Raw genomic sequence first — 24,429 nt, forward strand, 5'->3', positions numbered from 1 at the left:
AAGCTTAACAGAAATGCATTCTCTCAGAGTTCTGAAAATCAAGGCCAGAAGCCTGGAATCAAGCAGGGCTGATCCCTTTTGGAGGGCCTGAGGGAGATGAGGTCATTCCATGCCTCTTTCCAAGCCTCTGGCAGCACCTCATAAAACTTAAGTTTCCTTGATGTGCATAACCCTCTGCCTCTGTCTTCATGTGACTTTCTCCTTGTGAGTTTCAAATCTCTTCTTTTCCTATAAGGACACTAGTCATTGGATCTAGGATCCATACAATATCCAGGAGGATCTTATCCTGAGATCCTTAAACCTGTAAAGACTGTATCTGCAAATATGCTCACATCCATAGGTAGAGCAGTTAGTACCCGGACATATCACTGGAAGACACTTTTAAACCCACTACAGATGATCCAAAGGTCTGCAGAATCAGCAACAAGTTGCTGGCCAGTTCCTAAGGAATACAGGTAGAAGCTGTTGCCAAGTACTAATTTTGTGGGAATACCAGACCACCTGATCTGCCTCTTGAGAAATCTGTATTCAGGTCAGGAAGCAGCAGTTAGAACTGGACATGGAATAACAGACTAGTTCCAAATAGGAAAAGGAGTATGTCAAGGCTGTATATTGTCACCCTGCTTATTTAACTTATATGCAGAGTACATCATGAGAAACGCTGGACTGGAAGAAACACAAGCTGGAATCAAGATTGCTGGGAGAAATATCAATAACCTCAGATATGCAGATGACACCACCCTTATGGCAGAAAGTGAAGAGGAACTAAAAAGCCTCTTGATGAAAGTTAAAGTGGAGAGTGAAGAAGCTGGCTTAAAGCTCAACATTCAGAAAACGAAGATCATGGCATCTGGTCTCATCACTTCATGGGAAATAGATGGGGAAACAGTGGAAAGAGTGTCAGACTTTATTTTGGGGGGCTCCAAAATCACTGCAGATGGTGACTGCAGCCATGAAATTAAAAGACGCTTACTCCTTGGAAGAAAAGTTATGACCAACCTAGATAGTATATTTAAAAGCAGAGACATTACTTTGCTGACTAAGGTCCATCTAGTCAAGGCTATGGTTTTTCCTGTGGTCATGTATGGATGTGAGAGTTGGACTGTGAAGAAGGCTGAGCGCCAAAGAACTGATACTTCTGAACTGTGGTGTTGGAGAAGACTCTTGAAAGTCCCTTGGACTGCAAGGAGATCCAACCAGTCCATTCTGAAGGAGATCAGCCCTGGGATTTCTTTGGAAGGAATGATGCTAAAGCTGAAACTCCAGTACTTTGGCCACCTCATGCGAAGACCTGACTCATTGGGAAAGACTGATGCTGGGAAGAATTGGGGGCAGGAGGAGAAGGGGACGGCAGAGGATGAGATGGCTGGATGGCATCACTGACTCGATGGACGTGAGTCTGAGTGAACTCTGGGAGCTGGTGATGGACAGGGAGGACTGGCGTGCTGCGATTCATGGGGTCGCAAAGAATTGGACTCGACTGAGCGACTGAACTGAACTGAAGGATAAACAAACAGCCTTAAAAAAATACCTACAAGTAAGAATAAATGTAAGTATTGTTTCCAAATTAACTTGGAGACCATACCAATTTTAATTATTCATCTTTATTGATAAAATAGGTTCCTAGCAGTACATAGTCTCAGACATAAATTTACGGGTTTTACTTAAAAAAAAAAAAGTATGGGATAGAACACTTGCTATATAATAAAGTACATGTTTTTAAACACCAAGTTCTTAAAATAATATCCAAGTAAGAAGACCAAGAATAAATTAATTCAACCTATTTGTTTATAAAAATAATTATTTGTCAAGTAATTTTTATAATAGAGCTGCCCCAACAAATTGCCTCAGACTTAATTTCAATTGTGTAGCTAATTTTAATTCTGACTTGGGATAAAAACTCTATGAATGTGCCATCAAATTAAAGGATACTTTCCCCAAAACCAATAGAAAAGTTTAAAAATAAAATTTATTACTTGTTTACAAAATACCAATCAAGGCCTCTGAATGAGAAAATAAATCTGTTTAATGTTGGGCCCATTTTCTATTCAATCAGTCCCCTCAACTATTCCAAACTTAAGATAAAAAAATTCTGAAGTGAAAAGCAGTTTTTAATTTTACCATATATGAAATTATACATAAAAGTTACCATGTGATTATTAATTTAACAAATTATATACTCCAAAGTAGAATGTTCTATCATGCATATTTTAATATATATTCAATATAAATGAGTACAGTATATTTAATAGTATTTGACATTCCTACTTTTTCTTCTATAATCACCACAAAATATGAAAAATTTAAGATTTTGATTGATGTCAGCACATTTCTATTTCTAGTGGCTTTTAAAAACTTATATATTAGACATACATTTTGTAAAAAATAAAACAAATACTGATAAATCCAGATTTCCCCTCCTCCCCTGGCACTCCCCAACCCTTTGACTGAAAGATTACAAGAAATACCTTTTGCTTACGTTTATGAAAACCAGATGGAGCTTTAGACCTAGCAAAAAAAATTTTTAATTTTAATTTACTGTTTCTGTATCTCTTAAGAGTAATTACTTTAAAAAAACGGTTCTGAGGCAGAGCAATTCCCAATTTACTGTGAAATTACCACACCTAGCTGGCTGTATCAAACATTCCAACTGTTAGCTAAATGAGCTGCATAATATCCTTAAAGACCAACCAGAGAAGAGAAAAATCTCATTACTGATTTGGAGCCAAAACTTATTCAAAGAAGTAGTTTAACCTACTAAATATGTCTCTTATAAGCTCTTCTTTCTTAGAAAGTAGTATTCCTTCTCTTTCATTCCTGAAATGATATCTCATGTACTTACGCAAGTCATGGACAATTGTCAGCTCATTATTATGATAAATGAGCTCAAATTAAATTACCTGTTTTATTTATGGTGCATATAAAACATTCCTAACAGCCTTTTAAACTGAACTTTGACAAAAATTTAAATTAATGAGAAGGTAGATAGGCAATCATTAAAGCTGAAGTCTCATGGTACATAAGCTATTTGTTAACTTTCACCAAATAGGAAGAAAATAATTTAGTATGACGATTTTTCCACTCACAATACTGTGGCAAAATCTGTATATTAAAATTGGGATTTTTTTAAATGAATTCCAAGACATTTGTTGGGAATATTCATGTGTATCTAAATGTCAACCGAAAGCCAACAGCACCGCTGAAAGCTCTTGTTACGTTCAGTAGTTGCTGTGAAAATCTTTAATTTTGCCAATTACATTTAATTGGCAGAATTACAAAATTCTTATAATTCAAATTTTGTAATTATAAAAATTACAAAAATCTTGTTCGCCAATTAACAAAGGTTTAATTTCTGCTTTTCAATTATGTTTTGGAATAAAGTCTATGACCATTAACTATGTATTTTTTCACTGCTATCTTTTAAATGTCCTTGCCAGTGCACGGTACATATTATAGAAAAAACAAAACATAACAAAGGGTAACTTGAGATGGATTTTGCTGTTAATTCATTCACTTAACAAGCCAGTCCCAGTGAGTGTGTTGGAACCTTGTAAGAAGTTCACAGATTTAAAAAGCTCTTCAGCTCTTCCTCAGACTGAGGTCACTACTGGTTACTAACGCTGACAAAGATGTACTTTCTGACACATCCTCTTTCCTAAGGTTCAAAAATGATTCTCGAGTTATTTGAAGAATTTCTCTCAAGCCTTTATTTTCTTGCTATAAGAAAGCAAACAAAAAGAAGCAGTCAGCACAGTGGCTATAATATTAAAAATGTATCTTAAGAAAAACCAAACATATGAAGATATGATAAATAAAAGCAAGTACTGTAATTGGCAGAAATGTATTAAATCAGTGGGTCCCCAACCTTCTTGCCAACAAGGACCAGTCTCATGGAAGACAATTTTTCCATAGGCTGGAGGCGGTGGGTGGGAGGGAAGGAGTTGGTTTCAGGATGATTCAAGTGCATTACATTTATTGGGCCCTTTATTTCTATTATTATTACATCAGCTCCACCTCAGTTAATCAGGCAGTGGATCTTGGAGGTCAGGGAACCCTGTATTAAATGATATATGCCTTTACCAACTTGAATCCAGAGAACACGTGTTCAGTGTCTTCCACCACTGTGAAGACTTTTTATTTATGTAGCTTCAATTACAGAACTTCAGAAACTGCCTTATTTTATAACACAGTATATATAGCTGAAGAGGAGCTCTCCTGGTGGCTCAGTGGTAAAGAATCTGCCTGCAATGCAGGAAACGTGGGTTTTGAACCCTGGGTCGGGAAGATCCTCTGGAGTGGTAAATGGCAACCCACTCCAGTATTCTTGCCTGGGGAATTCCATGGATAAATGAGCCTGGTAGGCTACAGTCCATGGGGTCTCAAAAGTGTCAGACACAACCGAGTGACTAAACAACAACACAGATGAAGAAAATAACATCTAGATTTTTATTTGTGTAAACTCAGAAAGTCTGTGAATAATACCCTGGGGCTAACACCTCGTAGTACTTTACTACTTTTATTATTTTCCATGATAGCATGGAATGCAGGGCAAGCCTGATTTGCTTTACTTGTGAGGATTTAACAGCAGCAGGCTGGCTGAATATATTGTGCTGTTTAAGAAGGAAAATAAGCGACCAAATTGAGCACTAGTAAACGACTTTGCCCTTGTCTTCTAGATGAGTTACTGTAAGTCCATGGGGTTGCAAAGAGTTGGACATGACTGAGCGACTGAACTACTGTAAGAAATTTTAGACATTTAAGAGTAACTATCATAATTTATTTTCTACAGCCTTGTCTTTGGTCTTACTTTCTAAGTTTCAATGGTAGAAAGCAGGCATCAGCAAACTATGGCCGTAATTGAGGCCTATTATTGTAAACTAAACTGTACTGGAACACAGTTGAGTCCAATCTTATATTGTGTGCGTATGGCTGGTTTTTCGTTTCAGTGGCAGAGCTGAGTACCTACAACAGAGACTGCCTGGTCTTCAAAACTGAAAAGATTTATTATCTGGCCTTTTACTGAGCAAGTTTACTTGCCTTAGTTACAAAGAATGAGAGAACTTTGTACAGTTAGAAAAATCATTTTTGGTCCCCTATAACTAGTTTCTCCACCATGATTTCAAAATGAAGGTTTTAAAATTATAAAGGTCACCTCTTCTACCAATTTAAGCTATTCAACAATGACTTGTGCTTTTGCTACCACAAAATAAAGGACAGATGCGATAAAAGCTTTTATGTGAAGTGTTAGTTGCTCAGTTGTGTCTGATTCTTTGCGACCCCATGGACTGTAGCCCTCCAGGCTCTCTGTCCATGGGATTTTCCAGGCAAGAATACTGGAGTGGGTTGTCATTCCCTTTTCCAGTGGATCTTCCGACCCAGGGATTGAATCCAGGTCTCCTGCATTGCAGGTGGATTTTTTACCATCTGAGCCATCAGATGGTAAGAAAGTTTTTATATCCCCTAGAAAAATACAAGTGGCCAAAGAATATTATTTGTGGATTAAAAAAAACTCCCCCCTGCATCATTGTGATCTCTGATAAAATAGAGATAGTTTAACAAATTACTGCTACTGCTAAGTTACTTCAGTCGTGTCCAACTCTGTGTGACCCCACAGACGGCAGCCTACCAGGCTCCCCCGCCCCTGGGATTCTCCAGGCAATAACACTGGAGTGGGTTGCCATTTCCTTCTCCAATGCATGAAAGTGAAAAGTGAAAAGTGAAAGTGAAGTCGCTCAGTCGTGTCCGACCTCAGCGACCCCATGGACTGCAGCCTTCCAGGCTCCTCCGCCCATGGGATTTTCCAGGCAAGAGTGCTGTTCACCTGATAACAGAAGCAACACGGGATCAAAAAAAAGTCAATTTTCTCAATGACTGGTGTAAGTCTGCTACTAATCTTAGACTCCTACATTACTATATAAATGGTTTTGCATCATTCACCCAAATAACCAGTACCCAGATTAGGAAAAAGAACATTACTAGCATCCCAGAAAGTAAATATTTAAAAATGAGAGATATTTTCTGGCATAAATCTTTGTACAAATAGTTTTCACCGACATGTGCAATTTAAAACTTACTTCAAGTTGAAATATTCGTTCCTGTTCCTTGCAACCCTGTTGCTCATCAATTTCAATGGCTTTCCTCATTACTGCTGCCATTTCAGTTATCTGGTCAACATGTGCTTGTAATTCCTAGAAAAAAAGGAGATGGAAGCTGTAAATCAATGAAACATTTTTTAAAAAGCCTCTTTTTATGAAATCTACATTACTACTTGATATGAATGTTAATACCTTTACATAAATGTAATATATCAAACAGATATTTACAAGACTGTTGACTGAAGATAAATGTCCTTGTGAAGTCAGATTTCTGTTAGGACTAGGATTAAGGATAAGCAGCACAAGATATCTAAACCCACAAACAGGAAGAATACTCATTTCACATTCCTCTCACCATAAATGATAAGCAACATTTTCTTTTTCGTACCTACATGCCCCATGACCAAACTAATGGGAAAGATGTATATGCAGTATCTATTCCTTCCTGAAGTCTTCATGATTTATAAATATATCCTATGTTGCTCACTGGCAACTGAGGGTTACTTTGTTACACTAAGGCCAAAACTTAAATATAGAAGTTGATAGTTTCCCACATAAACGTTCAGTCTCTTAAATAGTTGTATATACTCTGTTTGGAAAAAGGATTTGAACAAGACCCCTCAAAACCTACAACACTAGTAAACTGTGGAAGGACTATAAATATTCAAACAGACAACAAATAGGAATATCTTTAGCAAACCACAAGTTTAATATCTTAAGTAACAAAAATACAGATCCTTCTATTATTTTAACATAATCTATACAAACCTAGTACACAGAAAGAAGCCAAAATAAATTACACTGTTCAGTACAGTGCTATTTAAATTGAAATTACTGGAAGTCAAATACATTTTAAGATATTAACAATTCAGCCCCTCAGTTGCACTGCTGACATTTAATAGCCACATGTGGCTGGTGGCTTCCAATTTGAATAGCACAGATAAAGAACATTTCCATCACTGCAGAAAGTTCTATTAGACAGCTCTGGATCAGACTATGATGGTAAGAATGATATCAAGACAAACAACTGTCATGTCCTATAACAATTTAAAAAAAAATTACAATCCCTCCTACTATAAAGGGAGCCTAACGTTTAAAAGCAAGTCAAGTACAGGTAACTGCAGCAGCAAGTCAGATAAGGATAATGAGTAAAAATTTTGAATACCAACAGCTTTCTCAGTTTATGATTTGATGTCTTATGGCAACTACAAGGAAACGAATAATCATTTGCCTCTACAATGGAAGAAAACAAGAAACTACATTTTTCAGTACAGTCTGTTCTAACAAAACCATCATAAGAAAAAAAACAACTCAATACAAACAGGATATTTTTACAGGCCTGGTTCCTGGATGATCCACTTATTACAATATGATCTTTAGGGAAATATAGAATCTCTTAAAAGGCACAATAGGGCAAGATCTGTGCTTTCAAAATGTTTTAAAAGCAAGACGTGCTAGCAACAAAATCTTTGCACCCTCGTGAAATAGCATTCGAGGAAAAAAAAAAGACAAAACACAACAGACACAATGGAGAGGTTGCTTCTATACTTAATTGTAACACCTAAAACAGGTAATTTTATTTTATTGTGAATGCAAATTAAAGGACTATAAACTATGGAAAATCTGAATTAAAACAGTTCATTTAATTGTTTGACTGAACAAAATTTTTACAAAGTCAGATTAAAATTACTGTCAAGAAAATGTCTTTGATGTCCAGAAAAAGGACAACCATTTGAAGCGTCCTAAAATTTTGCAGCTACAGTTAACTAGAACAACAAAATGAAAGGCTGGCCTAAAGAACCTTTAAAGCCTACAATTACCTAACAGGCTAAGTATAATGCAATATACAGCAAATTCATGACATAAAGTTTCTACACTGAGTATTTTTGCAAGGCTATCAAAAGCATAGTGTTTTTTAAAAGCAATTTCATTTATTTGCTGATTTAATTTGGGAGAATTCAATGTAAAAGAACTTTTTAAATGCCCCCCCAATCCACACCCCCAAAGTTGACTGTTTTATTTAGTGTACATTCTGATTTGCTTCCAAGTGCCTCCTCTCCAGTCCATGTTGAGGTGCTTCAAGGATGTGTCGAGATGCACCAAGGAAGAATCCTTCGGAGCTGTTACGATGCACCATGTCAATCTGTAGTACAGAGTCATTATAATGTTAATACGGACAATATCCGTAATTTCAAAACTGAATGAGTGTTAGTTCATGCGAGTTAGCCAACTGTTGGAAATGTTTGTTTTTTTAAGATTTCCAAAAAGGTAGTAGTTCAAAAATAATGTAAAAATGAGTGTTTGAATGAAAATGAGTTCTCCTCAAACTTTTTATTGGCTTTTAAATGTGTGCTCAAAAACTTCTAGGTGAGGGCAGAATTCTGTTACAGTAGTCTCAACAGAGCCTCTTACTCTAAAATGCTGTTAAGTGTAACTCTGTGTTTTACCCAGAAATGTGTTATAAAATTATTTTTGCGTTTAGGTGTATCAGAGCACTAGTTCTTAAACATATTCTGGAAGCTCATACTTCTCGTGCAAGTTTCTCTGCTCACCCATTTCTGCTTGTTAAGCCCCCAAATTAATTCGAGGCTAGATTTAGATGGATTTGCTAGCTTTCCTTGCCACTTTCCCAGATTCTCCTCTTGAGAACTAAACTTGCTTCCTCTAGTACTCCAGTAATAATCCAGGTCTCTATTTAGGATTCATCACATCCTACCTTATGTTAGATAATCATGTTTGTATCTGTATCTCCCAATGCATTGAAAGGTCCTATGGTAGAATAATAAAACTTAGTCATTCATCTCATTATGATAACTAAGCCAGTGCAAGTGTTAATAAATATTTGTTTGAATCAAAGCATCTCCTTTTTGGGAAAAATCAAAATCACAAACATTAATATGTATTAGTTAGAATTAATAACAAGTAACCAAACTGTTATTTCATGGAAGGCAAGAATCAGCACTTAGAAGAAGAATTTCATCTGCATAATGAAAAAGAATGGCTTACAGCTATCTTAAGATATGTTTAACTTGCTAATTAATAAAACAGCTGTAATGAATGGTAAAATCTAATGTGTTTTAGAAAACATTTGCTTCTGACATAGCTGCTACCACAAGGGACTAGTTACCTTCAGTATCTTATTCTTAAGCACTTGCTTGCCAGAGTATTCACTGTAGATCTTAAAAAATTTGTTAGGTTGTTAAACACAAGGGCCTTTTGGAATGTCTCAAGAACATACTTATTTTACCAATAATTTTAAGTCAGTTCATATTTGTACCTTAAAAAAACCTCTTAAATTACATATTCAAAATAAAATGTTTTTATAATGATATTAACAATAGATACATTTTATACTCAAAAGATTGCCACTTGACTATCCAAGGTTCCTTTTGGTTAGGAGATAAATAGCATAATTAGATAATATTAAAACTACATTTGTTAACTTATTATTATACTGTTTGACACAAGAGCTATTACTAATAGCTTCCTTAATATGGAAAGTTGAATTTACATGTTAAAGCAATTTACTAGATATTTATTTTTAGTAGAATTAATAATAAAAAATACCTAAAAGCACCAAGATGGAATAAATATTTTAAAGAATCTAAAAAGTGTTTTAATAATTAAGAAAGATAAAAATACATTATAACAGTCAATACTTCTTAAATAACACTCATTATAACTAATAAAAAATAGCTCATCATTATCCAATAGAGATAATGGCCTTGTAATCACAATCTATTCTAAAAATCAGTTTAAAATAAAATGTAAATGGTAAAGGACTATGCTATCTTTTCACAGCAGCTGCTAGCAAACACAGGGATCACAACTAGTAAGATGAACAGCAGAAACAACGTTGATTTCTAGCCAGTTCAGCTCTGTCTCTAAAAATGTTGTTGAGTGGTATGTGATGGAGGATGGGATGGGTGGGAAGGCAATATATATAGTATATTGTTTCTTTTCCTCCCCCCACCCCTTCGTGCTTCCATTAATAATCAGGAGTATCTATAGTCTGGATGAATTAGCCTCATTCAGAAGACAGTCTTAAAAACAAATCTAACTTTAGCTGTTTTGGGGTTTTTAAAAAGATTTTGGGGCATTTAATTTTCACTTTTGCAACATATACCAATATACAAGTTAGAAGAAATATTTCTTTGAAGCAGGTAACATTATAATTTTGAATAATTTGAATTGAATAGACTTACCTTTATTTCCCAAATAATGTTTACTTTTTAATACATATTTTAAGCTACTAGGGAAGAATGGAAGTTTAAAGACTAAATCAAACAGAAAATGACACATAACATGAAAAAAATAAGGAAAAGAAGAAAATGTCAAAAAGAGAAATATTCAATATCATGTAAGACACCTGTGATTTTTTAAAAATCTGAACACAAGTTAATTGATTGTTCTTTTTTCAAATTATATTTACAGAATGGGATTACCTTAGTGTGTTGCTCTTTTAACTTCATTATTATTCCTGGATCATCTTTTTTGCTAGCCATTAGCAATCTAAACATTTGCTCTCGATACTTGCTCATTATAAGTTCCAAGGCAGATTGATGTTCTTCCAGGGATGTACGTAATTCTATCAAGAGTAACAGTATATTTTATTTAAACTTGAGTTTAAAATGCACAATGTATTCTCTTCCACATCATATTTTTTAAAAAGCAACTTATAAAGGGGGTATTTCATAAAGAAAATATGAGGTACAAAAATCTAGCCATATGGAAATAAAGGACACCAAATGGAGTCCTTTATTAGTTTTCAAAATAACCATTTTAAGCTCATTTTTTTGAGAATCATTTTAACAACTACTGAACAACAACTGAGGGTCAGATCATGCTCTATATTAGGAATACCAAAAGGCCATAAAGTTCAGAGTTTAGTGGAGAAAACAAAACATAAATAATTATAACACAGTGTGGTAAGTGCAGAGTGGAACTCTACCCTAAAACATATAAACATATAAAAAGTCTGTGAGGAAAAATTGGTGGCGGCTTCACAGAAGTATAGTAGTGAGATGAATGTACATTCCTTCAGTTGAAAAATAAAGAACAGGGCAGTCTAAGCAGGGAGGCATGAAAGTGGATGGTATGTTCAGGAACCTGTTCAGGGTGGCAAGAGCAAAGGTCTCATGGAGAACGGAGGGATGGGAAGAATACGAAAAAGAAGGCTTAGAGTCAACTTTGAAGGCCTCTGGATAAGGAAACAGTACAGTGATGGTTCTTAAGCAAAAGAACAACATGACCAGATATGTTTTTGTAAAATCAGTCTGATGACTGTGCTGAAGATGGACTGGAGCGGAAAGAGACTGAAATCAAGGAGACCAATGAGAATACTTCAGGCCGGAGACTATAAACACCTAAGCAAGGGGCTGCAGAGAATGAAACTGAGTTATTTCACATGTAATAATTTAAGTGGTACAAATGGATATTGAAGGTGAGAGCCTAAGATGATTCCAAGTAAGGTAGACAAGCATTCATATGCAGGATAGGATAAAGAGAAATATATGTAATTGAAGCATAATGGACTAGCGAAAGGAACTTTAACTGGCTATTTTCCCATTTAAAAAATATTAACTGATCCAAATTCAATAGTGCAATTGGCGATTAAAGCTCACTTTTGAGATGCTATAATCAGTGATAATATAGCTTGCCTTTGTTCTCTTGTTGCAGTTCTCTGATCTGTCTGTTTTCTTGCTGGATTCCCATAACTAATGTGGACCGTGGCCGATGTCTTGCAACTTCATTAAGTTCTTGAATTTCTTCTTGATACTAATGAAAAGATTTTTTTCAAGACATAAGAGAATATATTTGAAAATACGTATCTTATATATGTGTATATATGTGTGTATATTTCATATTTCACAGCTCAACAATAAAAAGAAAAAGAACCCGATTAAAAAATGGGCAAATGACTAAGTTCTGAAGATGCAATGGACATCATGGTGTTTAAAGTTAACAATACTATATTATATATTTGGAATTTGACAAGAGAATACATCTTAAATATTCTCACCACATACAGTAATTACATAATTATGTGAGGTGACAGAAGTATTAACTAACCTCATGATTAGTAGGTAATGATTCCACAATATATACATGTGTATTGTATATCTTAAACTTACACCATGTTGTACATCAAGTATATCTCAATAAAGCTGAAAAAAATGGGCAAAGGATTTGAAGAGACATTTCTCTAAAGATGATACACAAATGGTCAATAAACACATGAAAGATACTTAACATCATTAGTCATTAAGGAAACACAGCTCAATGTAACAAGGGGATAGCACATGACAGCCACTAGGATGACCTTCAAGTATTAAAACAAGTAATAATAATGAGTTTAACAGAGGATGTGCAGAAATTGCTATCACCTATATATTGTTGATGGGAATGTAAAATGACATAGCTGTTTTGGAAAACAGATAGGCAGATCCCCAAAAAGTTAAACACAGAGGTATAAGACCCTTCTATTCTACAGCTAGGTATATACCCAAGAAAACTGAAAACAGATGTCCACATAGAAATGTATATACAAGTATTCACAGCAGTATTATACATAACTGCCCCAGAAGAAAAACAATCCAAATGTTCATCAACCAATGAATAGAAAAACACAAGGTGCTATATCCTTACAATGAATATTATTAACATTTAGCAATAAAAAGGAATGAAGTACTGATACATAATAGAACATAGATGAAACTGAAAACTTAAAAAACCAGTCACAGTCAGTCACATATGGTACTATTTATTCCGTTCATACGATACGTTTAAAACAGGCAAACCTATAGACTGACAGATTCATGGTTGCCAGGAACCAGGGAAAGGGAGACTGAGGGAGCAGCTTTATGGGTAATGAAGTGTTCTAAAATTAACAGTGATTATGGTTGCAGAGCATGTGAATATACTAAAATTCAATCAACTGCACCCTTCAAAAGGGTGAACTGTAGGGGACTTCCTTGGTGGCCCAGTGGTTAAAACTCCATGCTTCCAGCAGATGTGGGTTCGTTTTGTGGTTGGGGAACTAAGATCCAGCATGCCATGTGGTGCAGCCAAAAAAATTTTTAAACAGGGTAAATTTTATGGTATGGTTCTTAACTCTGGTTGTCAACCCCCCCGCCTTTTTTACAACTCAGTACAAGACATGTATGTTCACTGGAATGCATGAGTCAAGCTAGACAGGGAGGTATGTAACGTGTTCAGGGCAGCAGAACTGCAAAACAAAATATGGGGCTGGCCAAAAAGTTTAGGCTTTCCCATAAGATGTCATGGAAAAGTCCACATGAACTTTTCGGCTAATCCAGTAGGTAAACTTGCTTCACTTTTTCAGCAACTTTGTTAAAATCAGTACCCCCAGGTTGCTGTCTCCTTTTACAAAAGAGATGTGCTTCATGAGACTAAGCTATAAATATAATTTTCCTACAGTGATTTCCATCATAGTTTCAGAGATGCTATAGTTCTCTTAAAGTTAAAATCTTAACTTAAAGTTAAAATCAGAAGAGGGCTTAAAATAGTAGTTCAACTTCACAGCCCACTGGAAAGCTCTTATACACAATGGTAAGGATAAGAAGAAGTGAAGCCCTGTTCATTCCTTAAGGTAGCAAGTATAAACAAATAGGGCTTCTCAGGTGGCTCAGTGGTGAAGAATCCACCTGCCAATGCAGGAAATGCAAGTTCAATTCCTGGGTTGGGAAGATCCCCTGGAGTAGGAAATGGCAACCCACTCCAGTATTCTTGCCTAGAAAATCCCACAGACAGAGGAGCCTGGTGGGTTATAGTCTATGGTGTCACAAAGAGTTGGACACGACTGAGCACGCACACACACACACAAATGCAGTAACTGCAAAAGGTGAAAAGAAGATATTGCTTTGCATCATCTTCAAAAACTATTTTATTATTAAACAGCACCACCAAAATATTCTCATTAAAATATTTCTACATTATAAAAATAGGAGACAGAACAAAGAATGTGTCACTATTAGTAAAAGATATTATCTTGCCTTTGTCAAATGTATTTAGACCTAAAAAAATTAATGTACTTTCCAAACTCAAATCTGCATCACTGTAGGAAATTAAGTGATCAAATCTATGGTTTTAGAAGATATATATATACATACATACATGTCAGTTGACCTTGACAAAATTATATTTCAATCTAAAGTAAACTAAGACATATAAGTCAACTACTTTTAAACTTCAGAAAACATTAAAAATAAAATACTAGTTAAGCAGAAGTTTGTAATAAAAGCAACACATAAATGTCAGTGACGGTCTTTTAAAAATAGAATCAACAGGGGGAAAAAAAAATCAAACCTGCTTCATAGCCTCTACTCGCTTATTGAGAGCAGTGGTTTGCTCAATCAAAGATTCTGCTGCATCGTCGTGGTCTCTCAACCTTTCAACAAGGGCTTTAGCGTCAGCAAGTGCCTTCTCAATGGTGCAACTCATTTCTAAAGGAATACACAGGGTTAAAAACGAAAAACAGATTCAAAAGAAAGCTGGCATATCAATCTTATTCTAGTTCCACTTTAACACACATTATGCTTAAGCTATATTTGTTACTGAATCGTTCACTGTCTCAGGATGAAAACCATCTAAGAACACATGTGGTTTTGATCCTGTTAAGATGGAACAAACTTGAAAGTGATTTTATAATATTCAAGAAATTATACACAACATATATAAATATATATAATTATATACTACATATATACATATATGTGTTTATATATACACATTATATATATATGTATGTGTGTGTATATATATATATGTATGTATGTATGTATGTATGTATATATATATACACACATAGGGCTTCCCTGGTGGCTCAGAGTTTAAAGCGTCTGCCTCCAGTGCGGGAGACCTGGGTTGGGAAGATCCCCTGGAGAAAGAAATGGCAACCCACTCCAGTATTCTTGCCTGGAGAATCCCATGGACTGAGGAGCCTGGTGGGCTGCAGTCCCCGGAGTCACAAAGAGTCGGACACGACTGAGTGACTTTACTTACTTTACATATATATATATATACATATATACATGTATATATGTATATATATATATATATATATAAGTTTGAGAACAAAATCAGAACGTATTTAAAACACCCTGAATATACAGTGGGGACAAAAGTGTACATTCACTAAATACATTTTATGTTATATAGACTCCTCTATTCATAGGATTCTTCAGGCAAGAATAGTGGAGTGGGTTGCCATTCCCTTCTGCAGGGGACCTTCTCAACCTAGGGATCAAACCCATGTCTCCCGCGGCTCCCACATTGTAGGTGGATTCTTCAGCGCACTGAAGAACTGATGCTTTTGAACTGTGGTGTTAGAGAAGACTCTTGACTTGGACTGCAAGGTGATCAAATCAGTCAATCCTGAATATTCACTGGAAGGACTGATGCTGAAGTTGAAAACTCCAATACTTTGGCCACCTGATGGGAAGAAGTGACTCACTGGAAAAGACCCTGATGCTGGGAAACATTGAAGGCAGGAGAAGGGGACAACAGAGGATGAGATGGTTGGATGGCATCACCGACTCGATGGACGTGAGTTTGAGCAAGCTCCGGGAGTTGGTGATGGACAGAGAAGCCTGGCAGCTGCAGTCCACGGGGTTGCAAAGAGTCGGACAAGACTGAGCAACTGAACTGAATGTTATATAGAAATTGCACTCTTCGTGAGGGCAATCCCTATCTTGCCATTTGTGAAAAAAGGTCATTTTATTATTTTGTATTCTGCAGTCAGTGACTGTCAGGTCTCCGACCATATGACCCCTCCTAGCCTCCGCTTGGTCAGGTGACCTCAGACACCATCCACAAACGTACACTACTAACCAGGCAAAGCGGCCTCTACGTGTCATGCTACACTAAAGGATCAACCTCCTTCTGGAGGAACTTCAGCTTCTCATAGGAAAATTCTCAGTAATTCTAACTCTCGCACTTTCCTTAGTAAATGGCAAAGGAAGTGCTAACTTAGAGCAACACTGGCCATTACGGGAAGCTTCTGATACGTTAAAGTCAGTGACTCAAATGTATAAAAGAGGCTGAAAGGCCAGGAGACAAAACATAACACAGCCAACAGTTAGCTTCTTCAACTGATACGCCGAGACCTCAAAACAAAATTTTTATTTTAAAATCTCTCAAAAACTTTAACATTCTGACACTGATCACTCTTGAATTTTTCTCTTTCTACTGTTTTGCCTTATTTTCTGTTAATATACGAGCCACCCTTTACGATTTTCTCAAAAAATAAAATTACTTTGTAATGTTTCTATGTCATAAGCCAAATCTATAGCAATTAAATTAAAACTCATGTGTAGAACAAAGTTAAGGGCTATAATTAAGGATTTTCACCAAGTTTAGGAAGACAGAATATAGGTCTTTTTAAGATACTACTACATGGGACTCGTTAGGTTAATTGTTAGCCCCTCAGATACAGAAAAATGCAGCAAGAGATTTAAATAACCCAACTGTGTAACATTTTAAAAGAAAGAAAATACAACACATCCCACCATTTTAGCAGGCTTTCATTAAGATTATACCTAGCAAAGATTAAAAATTGCAAATTAAATAAAGATGAAAAAAATTCAAACAGTATTCTTGGTTGTACCCAACAGCTGAAGCAGAGAGTATATTGTCCTGTTTTTATAAACAGGTTCAAAGCTGAATAAAAAGATTTAATCAAAATAAAATAAAACTGCCAATTTATAAAATGTTCCCTATATGACCAGACATTTCCAGAGATCTTTAAGAATTAAGCTGGAAATTAATACAACTTCTGTCTCTCTAGATAAAACAACCAAAATATTTGTCTTCAAAGATTTAGGAGATTTAGATAAGGGCACTTCAAAATACAACAGCAAAAGGGGCCACTAAAGGAACCAATTCTTACTGTAGGTTAAAACACGAAAGGACAGTCATTAAAATCTATCTAAGATGTCCTCCAACAAGGCCTTGCCCTTCTGGAATTACCTAAAATTAGAGCTAGGCAACAGTACAGCTTTCTCCAGTATTCTTGCCTAGAGAATCCCAGGGATGGGGCAGCCTGGTGGGCTGCCGTCTATGGGGTCACACAGAGTCGGACACGACTGAAGTGACTTGGCAGCAGCAGCAGAGCTAGGCAACAGTACAGCTTTCTTATTTATATGGGGGTCACTGTATCTCTATGGAGAATTCACTGTATCTCTATGGGGGGCTTCCCTGGTGGCTCAGAGGATAAAGCGTCTGCCTGCAATGTAGGAGACCCGGGTTCGATCCCTGGGTTGGGAAGATCCCCTGGAGAAGGAAATGGCAACCCACTCCAGTATTCTTGTCAGGAGAATCCCATGGACAGAGAAGCCTGACGGGCTACAGTCCACAGGGTCGCAAACAGTCGGACACGACTGAGCGACTTCACTTTCACTTTACTTTCATCTCTCTCTGAGTGAGTGTTAGTTGCTCAGTTGTGTCTGACTCTTTGTGGCCCCACAGACTGCAGCCCTCCAGGCTCCTCTGCCCATGGGATTCTCCAGGCAAGAATACTGGAGTGGTTAGCCACTTTCTGACCCAGGGACTGAACCTGGGTCTCCTACACTGCAGATTCTTTACCATCTGAGCCACCAGGGAAGCCCCTATATCTCCATATCTCCCATCAATTCCACTAACTATAGAACATCAGATTTTTTTAGAGTAAAATTACATTTAAAAACAGAAAAAAATGTCTTACAGTAAAAATAAATGGTTGCAACAGATGTTGAAAGAAAATAAAAAAGCAAAGTCTAGAGAAAGCTGTGAAAGATTTGAGATGTTTATCTTGATTTAACAGAACAACTCAGGTATGAGGACCTTGACAGTCCGAGGTCCCAACGTGTAAACGACACTATTGGGACTAATATCAGAAGACACCTCCTTATGCTTTGCAATAACATGGCATCTACAAACAATAGCTAGGATGTGTTTCCAAATAAAATGCACTAACGTTCCCACACAGCATGAGGTGACAGGTGACCGATTACCTATACTGTGTGTAATTCAGTAACCTGCCCTCTCCCCAAAAGTTATGCTCTCAGAATTCTCTGGGCAAAGGAATCTGTAGATGAACTGAAACAGAGCCCTGAATCTAGATGCAATCTTTTCAGATAATGATAAATCTTTCTTTCTGAAATATGAAAAAGTTAAGCTGTGTCTGGGGTTACCAACCTGACAACAGGTTAGACAGGGAGATATAAGGGCTTCCCTGGTGGCTCAGACAGTAAAGAATCTTACCTATCCCCAACATTTTGCCTTTATCTTTAGTTCATTTGCTGTTTATTTGCATGTGTGGAAGATATCTAATTATATTTTCCTTTTCTCATGGAGACAACCAATTGTCCCATTTCCCATTTTTTGGACAGTACGTTTCTCCCCATCGGAATTTTAATGCCACACCAGTTGTATGTTTTCTCAATAAATGTATGGGTATGTTTCTGAGCTATTTCTGGATCTATTTATCTATCAGTAAGCTGCCTCAGCTGTTAGATTCCAACTGTTGGTAGCTTTCTGAACCGAAGGGATACAACCTTATACTGAATCTTGCTCATTGGGATAACTGTTATCCCCATTTTATCAATGAAGAAATAGACTCAGGACTTGAACAGAAAAGAGCTGACTGACAGCACCATGCAGCAAGGAAGGAGCCAAGCGAGTACCAGAAATAGAACTTCTGATCCCAGTCTAGGGGACGTTCATCAGCCAAGATGGCTCTCCAGGGCTCTGCCTGCTTCTACCTATATAAAAACTACCGTGAAAAAAAAAAAAAAAAAACTACCGTGGTGTCCTGGGTGGAAAAACAAAGCAAATTCCTTGATGCTACTCCACCAATGAGTCTTCCAAAATATTACATAAACTGCACTGCAAACCAGCAGTAGAAAATAAGTGGAAGTGTAAACGAAGATGAAAAATAACAAATTTCTAATATCCTACCTCATAACCATAAGAAGCCTAGCACTTATTTTAACCAGTCATCAGAGTTAATCTGAAAGACTGTTAAAAACAAAAAAATGAGATGATGAAAATGATCATCAAATGGAGTCACTTATGCTAAGCCCCAACCCTTCATTCTTTCTGGAGTTATTTCTCCACTGACCTCCAGTAGCATATTGGGCACCTACTGACCTGGGGAGTATCTCTTTCAGTATCCTATCATTTTGCCTTTTCATACTGTTCATGGGGTTCTCAAGGCAAGAATACTGAAGTGGTTTGCCATTCCCTTCTCCAGTGGACCACAATCTGTCAAACCTCTCCACCATGACCGCTGGATCATGGAAAAAGCAAGAGTTCCAGAAAAACATCCATTTCTGCTTTACCAACTATGCCAAAGCCTTTGACTGTGTGGATCACAATAAACTGTGGAAAATTCTGAAAGAGATGGGAATACCAGACCACCTAAACTGCCTCTTGAGAAATCTGTATGCAGGCCAGGAAGCAACAGTTAGAACTGGACATGGAACAACAGACTGGTTGCAAATAGGAAAAGGAGTACGTCAAGGCTGTATATTGTCACCCTGCTTATTTAACTTATATGCAGAGTACATCCTGAGAAACGCTGGACTGGAAGAAACACAAGCTGGAATCAAGATTGCTGGGAGAAATATCAATAACCTCAGATATGCAGATGACACCACCCTTATGGCAGAAAGTGAAGAGGAACTAAAAAGCCTCTTGATGAGAGTAAAAGAGGAGAGTGAAAAAGTTGGCGTAAAGCTCAACATTCAGAAAACGAAGATCATGGCATCTGGTCCTATCACTCCATGGGAAATAGATGGAGAAACAGAGGAAAGAGTGTCAGACTTTATTTTTGGGGGCTCCAGAATCACTGCAGATGGTGACTGCAGCCATGAAATTAAAAGACGCTTACTCCTTGGAAGAAAAGTTATGAGCAACCTAGATAACATATTCAAAAGCAGAGACATTACTTTGCCGACTAAGGTCCATCTAGTCAAGGCTATGGTTTTTCCAGTGGTCATGTATGGATGTGAGAGTTGGACTGTGAAGAAGGCTGGGCGCCAAAGAATTGATGCTTTTGAACTGTGGTGTTGGAGAAGACTCTTGAGAGTCCCTCGGACTGGAAGGAGATCCAACCAGTCCATTCTGAAGGAGATCAGCCCTGGGATTTCTTTGGAAGGAATGATGCTAAAGCTGAAACTCCAGTACTTTGGCCACCTCATGCAAAGAGTTGACTCATTGGAAAAGACTTTGATGCTGGGAGGGATTGGGGGCAGGAGGAGAAGGGGACGACTGAGGATGAGATGGCTGGGTGGCATCACTGACTCGATGGATGCGAGTCTGAGTGAACTCCGGGAGTTGGTGATGGACAGGGAGGCCTGGCGTGCTGCGATTCATGGGGTCGCAAAGAGTCGGACACAGCTGGGCGACTGAACTGAACTGAACTGATGCTAGGCCCCACATCACCAAACCAAGACTTAACTTATAGTTTTGGCCTCTTCCAGAAATGGAACCTTAAATCACTCAATCAGGAATCATTATGAGGTCATTTGCCAGACAGATCCCTGCCATCCCCTAAAGGAAGTGAGCTTGTCACATCCAACCTGCTTTTTGCTAGTATAACTTCCTTGTTCCTTTTCCTATAAAAGTGTCTCATTTTGTACAGCTCCTTAGAACTCCTTTCTGCTAGGTGGGGTGCTGCCTGATTCATGAATTGTTGAACAAAGCCAAAAAGATTTTTAAAGTTTACTCAGTTGAATTTTGTTTTTTAACAAGACCAACTAGGTTTTTTGAAACTATAATTAGCATCCACTTAAAAAAAAATTCTCTAGATTGCATAATGAAATACTCCTATCAAAATGAACTACATTTAAAATCTGTTTGTAACTATAAAAACTTATTTATTCAGGGAAAGTGTTAGCTGCTCAGTCGTGTCTGACTCTTTGCAACTCCATGGACTGCAGCCTGCCAGGCTCATCTGTCCATGGGATTCTCCAGGCAAGAATACTGGAGTTGGTGGCCATTCCAGGGGAATCCGCCTTCTCCAGGGGATCTTCCGAACCTAGGGATCGAACCTGGGTCTCCTGCATTGCAGGCAGATTTTTTACCATCTGAGTCACCAGGTAAGCCCAATTCTATTCAGGGTAAGGAATTATAAAAAGCAGGTAATTAAAAGCATACTTTTATTAGCACTTTAGATAAACAGTGACATAAAATTTCTAAGAATCTGCATGTTTCTTTCCTGTATGTGAAACCACAGAAAAGTTTAAATATTTTATAATGTGCATTTACTTTGCAACATTTTTGGAAACCGCTGTGCTTCTCTCCCTCCCCGAGTCCTCCCTTTTTGTCGGTAACTACAGTGGGAGGAAGATTTGTTTTCCCATTCTCTGACAAGTTTTAAATTAAAAAAAAAAAAAAAACTCCAATTAAAAAAAAAAGATATTCTTAATTTATCTATTTTTAAGTGTGCGTCTTAACTAGTCATACTTAACTAGTGTACTTACTTACATTATCTTCTACATGTAGGTTCAGATTGCAGGTAAAAATTTTTTAAAGCAGTTCCTGGTCCTACTCCCCTCCACCCCCCACCCCTTCATGTTAAGCACATTCTCGCCCACTCTACCAACCAAAGACATTTGCAGTCAGACTCCTGGCAGAGCGTTCAGAACATTCTGCTGCTGATAAAAACCACCACCCACCCAAGAAAGAAACTGCCAGCTGTTTACTTTTAGACTTTGGTTAAGAAAAATTTAAAGAAATTAAAATCATCCTTCTTTCTCTTTTATCCACAAATCCATTATCCTATAGCTGGAACCACAGAGAAATACTGTGACCACTGACATACCACAGATGTGTCTATAAATGTCAACAATCTAGTTTGGTTAAAAATTTTTATTGTTCGGGCAGAGGCCTCTAAAGTTACTTTGTAGAAAATATTAACTGACACCCATGGAGGTACAAAAATGAAAGGCATAGTTATGGTTTCCTTAGAAATTTACGGAGATCAAGAAGAAAACATGTAAATTATAAATTATGTACTTTTAAAAAGCACTTTACACACACACATCAGTGTATTTGAAAGCACAAAAAATTTTCACTGTCCTTGAAAATAACGGAATGAACACATTTAGAGTGTTATGAAGCAGCTTTTTGAAGAAAATGAATTTTTAAAGTTAGAAGAAACAGAATTTGAAAACAAGGACACAGGTGAAGTTTTTTTTTTTCAATTACATGTTTCCTTGGAATTGTGACTAAATATAAGTTCATATACATATATGTTCAAACAAGTATGACAATTTAAGAAGAAGCGAATCTAACCTAAACCAGTTATTTCTAACCTATGGGCAAGGAATCACTGGAAGGGTGGCACAGATGTACATGCACTAAGCATGGTCTGTAGTCTAAATATTTCTCTCATACCTATATATCCCATCATTTTTATTTTTTTATTTTTTTATCCCATCATTTTTAATAGACAGAGACAGCTAATAAAATACAAAATCATGTAAAAGCATAATAGTTTCTTGCCACGATGCACAATCTCAACTAACAGATACTAAAAATACAATTACTTGTGTGTTAGTGGTACAGAATTTCCTCATACTCAAAACTGGTCAGCATTTTTTAAACTAATATATAAGGTTTCTCTGGCTCTAAAATTCTACATTTTTTTGAGGATGCTAAGGACTCCTACTTGATATTATAAATGGGGCTTCCCAGGTGGCTCAGTGGTAAAGAATACACTTGCCAATGCAGGAGACTTGGGTTAAATCCCTGGGTCAGGAAGATTCCCCTGGAGTAGGAAATGGCAATCTGCTACAGTATTCTTGCCTGGAAAATTTCAGAAACAGAGGAGACTGGGGGACTACAAACCACAGGGTTACTAAGAGTTGGACACTGAACAACTAAGCAGGCACACACACATTATAAATAAATATACACATGTATATATTAATACACATAATGCCTGCTATGTGCCAAGCAATGAGTTAACTTTTGCTACAAAGATGAATAAGATGTGATTCCCGACTCAAGCTCAAATTGGCACAAGATTCTTGAATAAATAATGTTATACAATCTAAAAAGTTCTGTAGAAATACTGTTTCAAGTGCTTTGGGATTGCAGTGGTGCTATCAGTATCATCTGCGGGAGCCGGAGAAGACAATGGTCTATGAATTAAATTTTGATAGGAGGTTTTATAAAAAGGAAGAGGAAGCATTCAAGACAGATGGTACAGCACATACAAAGGCAGAGAGCTGTAAAAGTGCTTGGCGTGTTTGGACAAACAGCAGTCTGGCGTGAACGAATATTGAGGTATTGGCATATAAAACAGAAAAGGTAAAAATGGATTGGAACAGACAGTAAAAGGCGCTATGTGATATTCTTAACAGGACTTAATTCTGTCAGCGGTAAGGTTATTGAAAAAGTTTCAAAAAAGGATTGACATAAACAGATTTGTATTTCAGAATGGTAACCAGGGAGGAGGATGGTGGGGAAATCATCTGGTTTTGAAAGAAGAAACAGCACAGTGCAGTACAAGGGGAAATACAGTCAAGGATGAGCCTTGGGTTTCTAGTGCGGACAACTGGATGGATACCAGTACTATTATCTGAGATCGGATAGAGAAGAAAGGTGAGATGAAAACCAAGAAAAAGGTAGGATTCTTCAAAGGACAGTTTAAAGACAGTTGGTTATCCGCGAAGAGAACCAGGAAGAGTAATATTCCTTGAAGGGTGGTTTCAAGAAAGGGAATGGTTCCTATGCAAAGAGGTAAATTGAAACCTGAAAGGGAACACTCTTCCATCCCTGCAGACCACCCCCACCCCGCCCCGCCAACGGTGAGCTGCCAGGTGGGTTAGGCAGGAAGAAAACAGAGAACAGAGGTGTGTCCACACGGGTTAGGGCCAAGGCTTCTCATCGAACTTTCTGCACCTGAGTTCCGGAAAGAGGTGCTCAGAGCTGAGATCAGGAAGTACCGCGCCCAGGAAACGGCAGCCGGTGGTTCAAGAGGTGGTGCAAAAGGGGAAGGAAAGCGTACGACTCGCTACGCCCGCTCGTCTCCCTGGATTGATTCCACTTACTCTGGTCTCAATCCCTCGCAGCCGTCAGCTGTGGTGGTTAGGACTCAAAGCCTCTGCCAACGGGGACCTATGCACCCAAGGGAAGAGACTCCTCCCGCCTGTTCAGCTTCCTCAGAGAGCAGACGCAGAACCCAGAATAGGCAAAGCAGGGCTGACTGCGGGGATCCAGGGGCTCAGCCCCATCACTGGCAAGGAGAAAACCTCCGGCAACCGCCTCCGACCAGCGCTCTCAAAGCGCTTTAACCTCGCGAGACTTCCTTCCTCGCGTAGCG

General features: G+C 37.5%; 1 protein-coding gene across 2 annotated transcripts; it reads right to left on the reverse strand.

Moving 5' to 3' along the window:
* Window positions 1–1,588: 1,588 nt before the first annotated feature.
* On the reverse strand, window positions 1,589–24,398 carry FGFR1OP2 (FGFR1 oncogene partner 2). Of its 2 annotated transcripts, XM_004006768.5 has the most exons (7): window positions 24,158–24,398; window positions 14,424–14,560; window positions 11,756–11,873; window positions 10,541–10,683; window positions 8,125–8,238; window positions 6,075–6,188; window positions 1,589–3,717 (listed from the first exon to the last, which is right to left on the reverse strand). In XM_004006768.5, the coding sequence occupies exons 2-7, from the start codon at window positions 14,556–14,558 to the stop codon at window positions 3,580–3,582; spliced, it is 762 nt and encodes a 253-aa protein (XP_004006817.2). In that variant the 5' UTR covers window positions 14,559–14,560; window positions 24,158–24,398; the 3' UTR covers window positions 1,589–3,579. The 2 variants fall into 2 exon arrangements, with proteins under 2 accessions (XP_004006817.2, XP_012030535.1); XM_012175145.5 differs by lacking the exon at window positions 8,125–8,238.
* Window positions 24,399–24,429: the final 31 nt, after the last annotated feature.

Source organism: Ovis aries, chromosome 3, assembly GCF_016772045.2.
Source record: "Ovis aries strain OAR_USU_Benz2616 breed Rambouillet chromosome 3, ARS-UI_Ramb_v3.0, whole genome shotgun sequence".
NCBI lineage: Eukaryota > Metazoa > Chordata > Mammalia > Artiodactyla > Bovidae > Ovis > Ovis aries.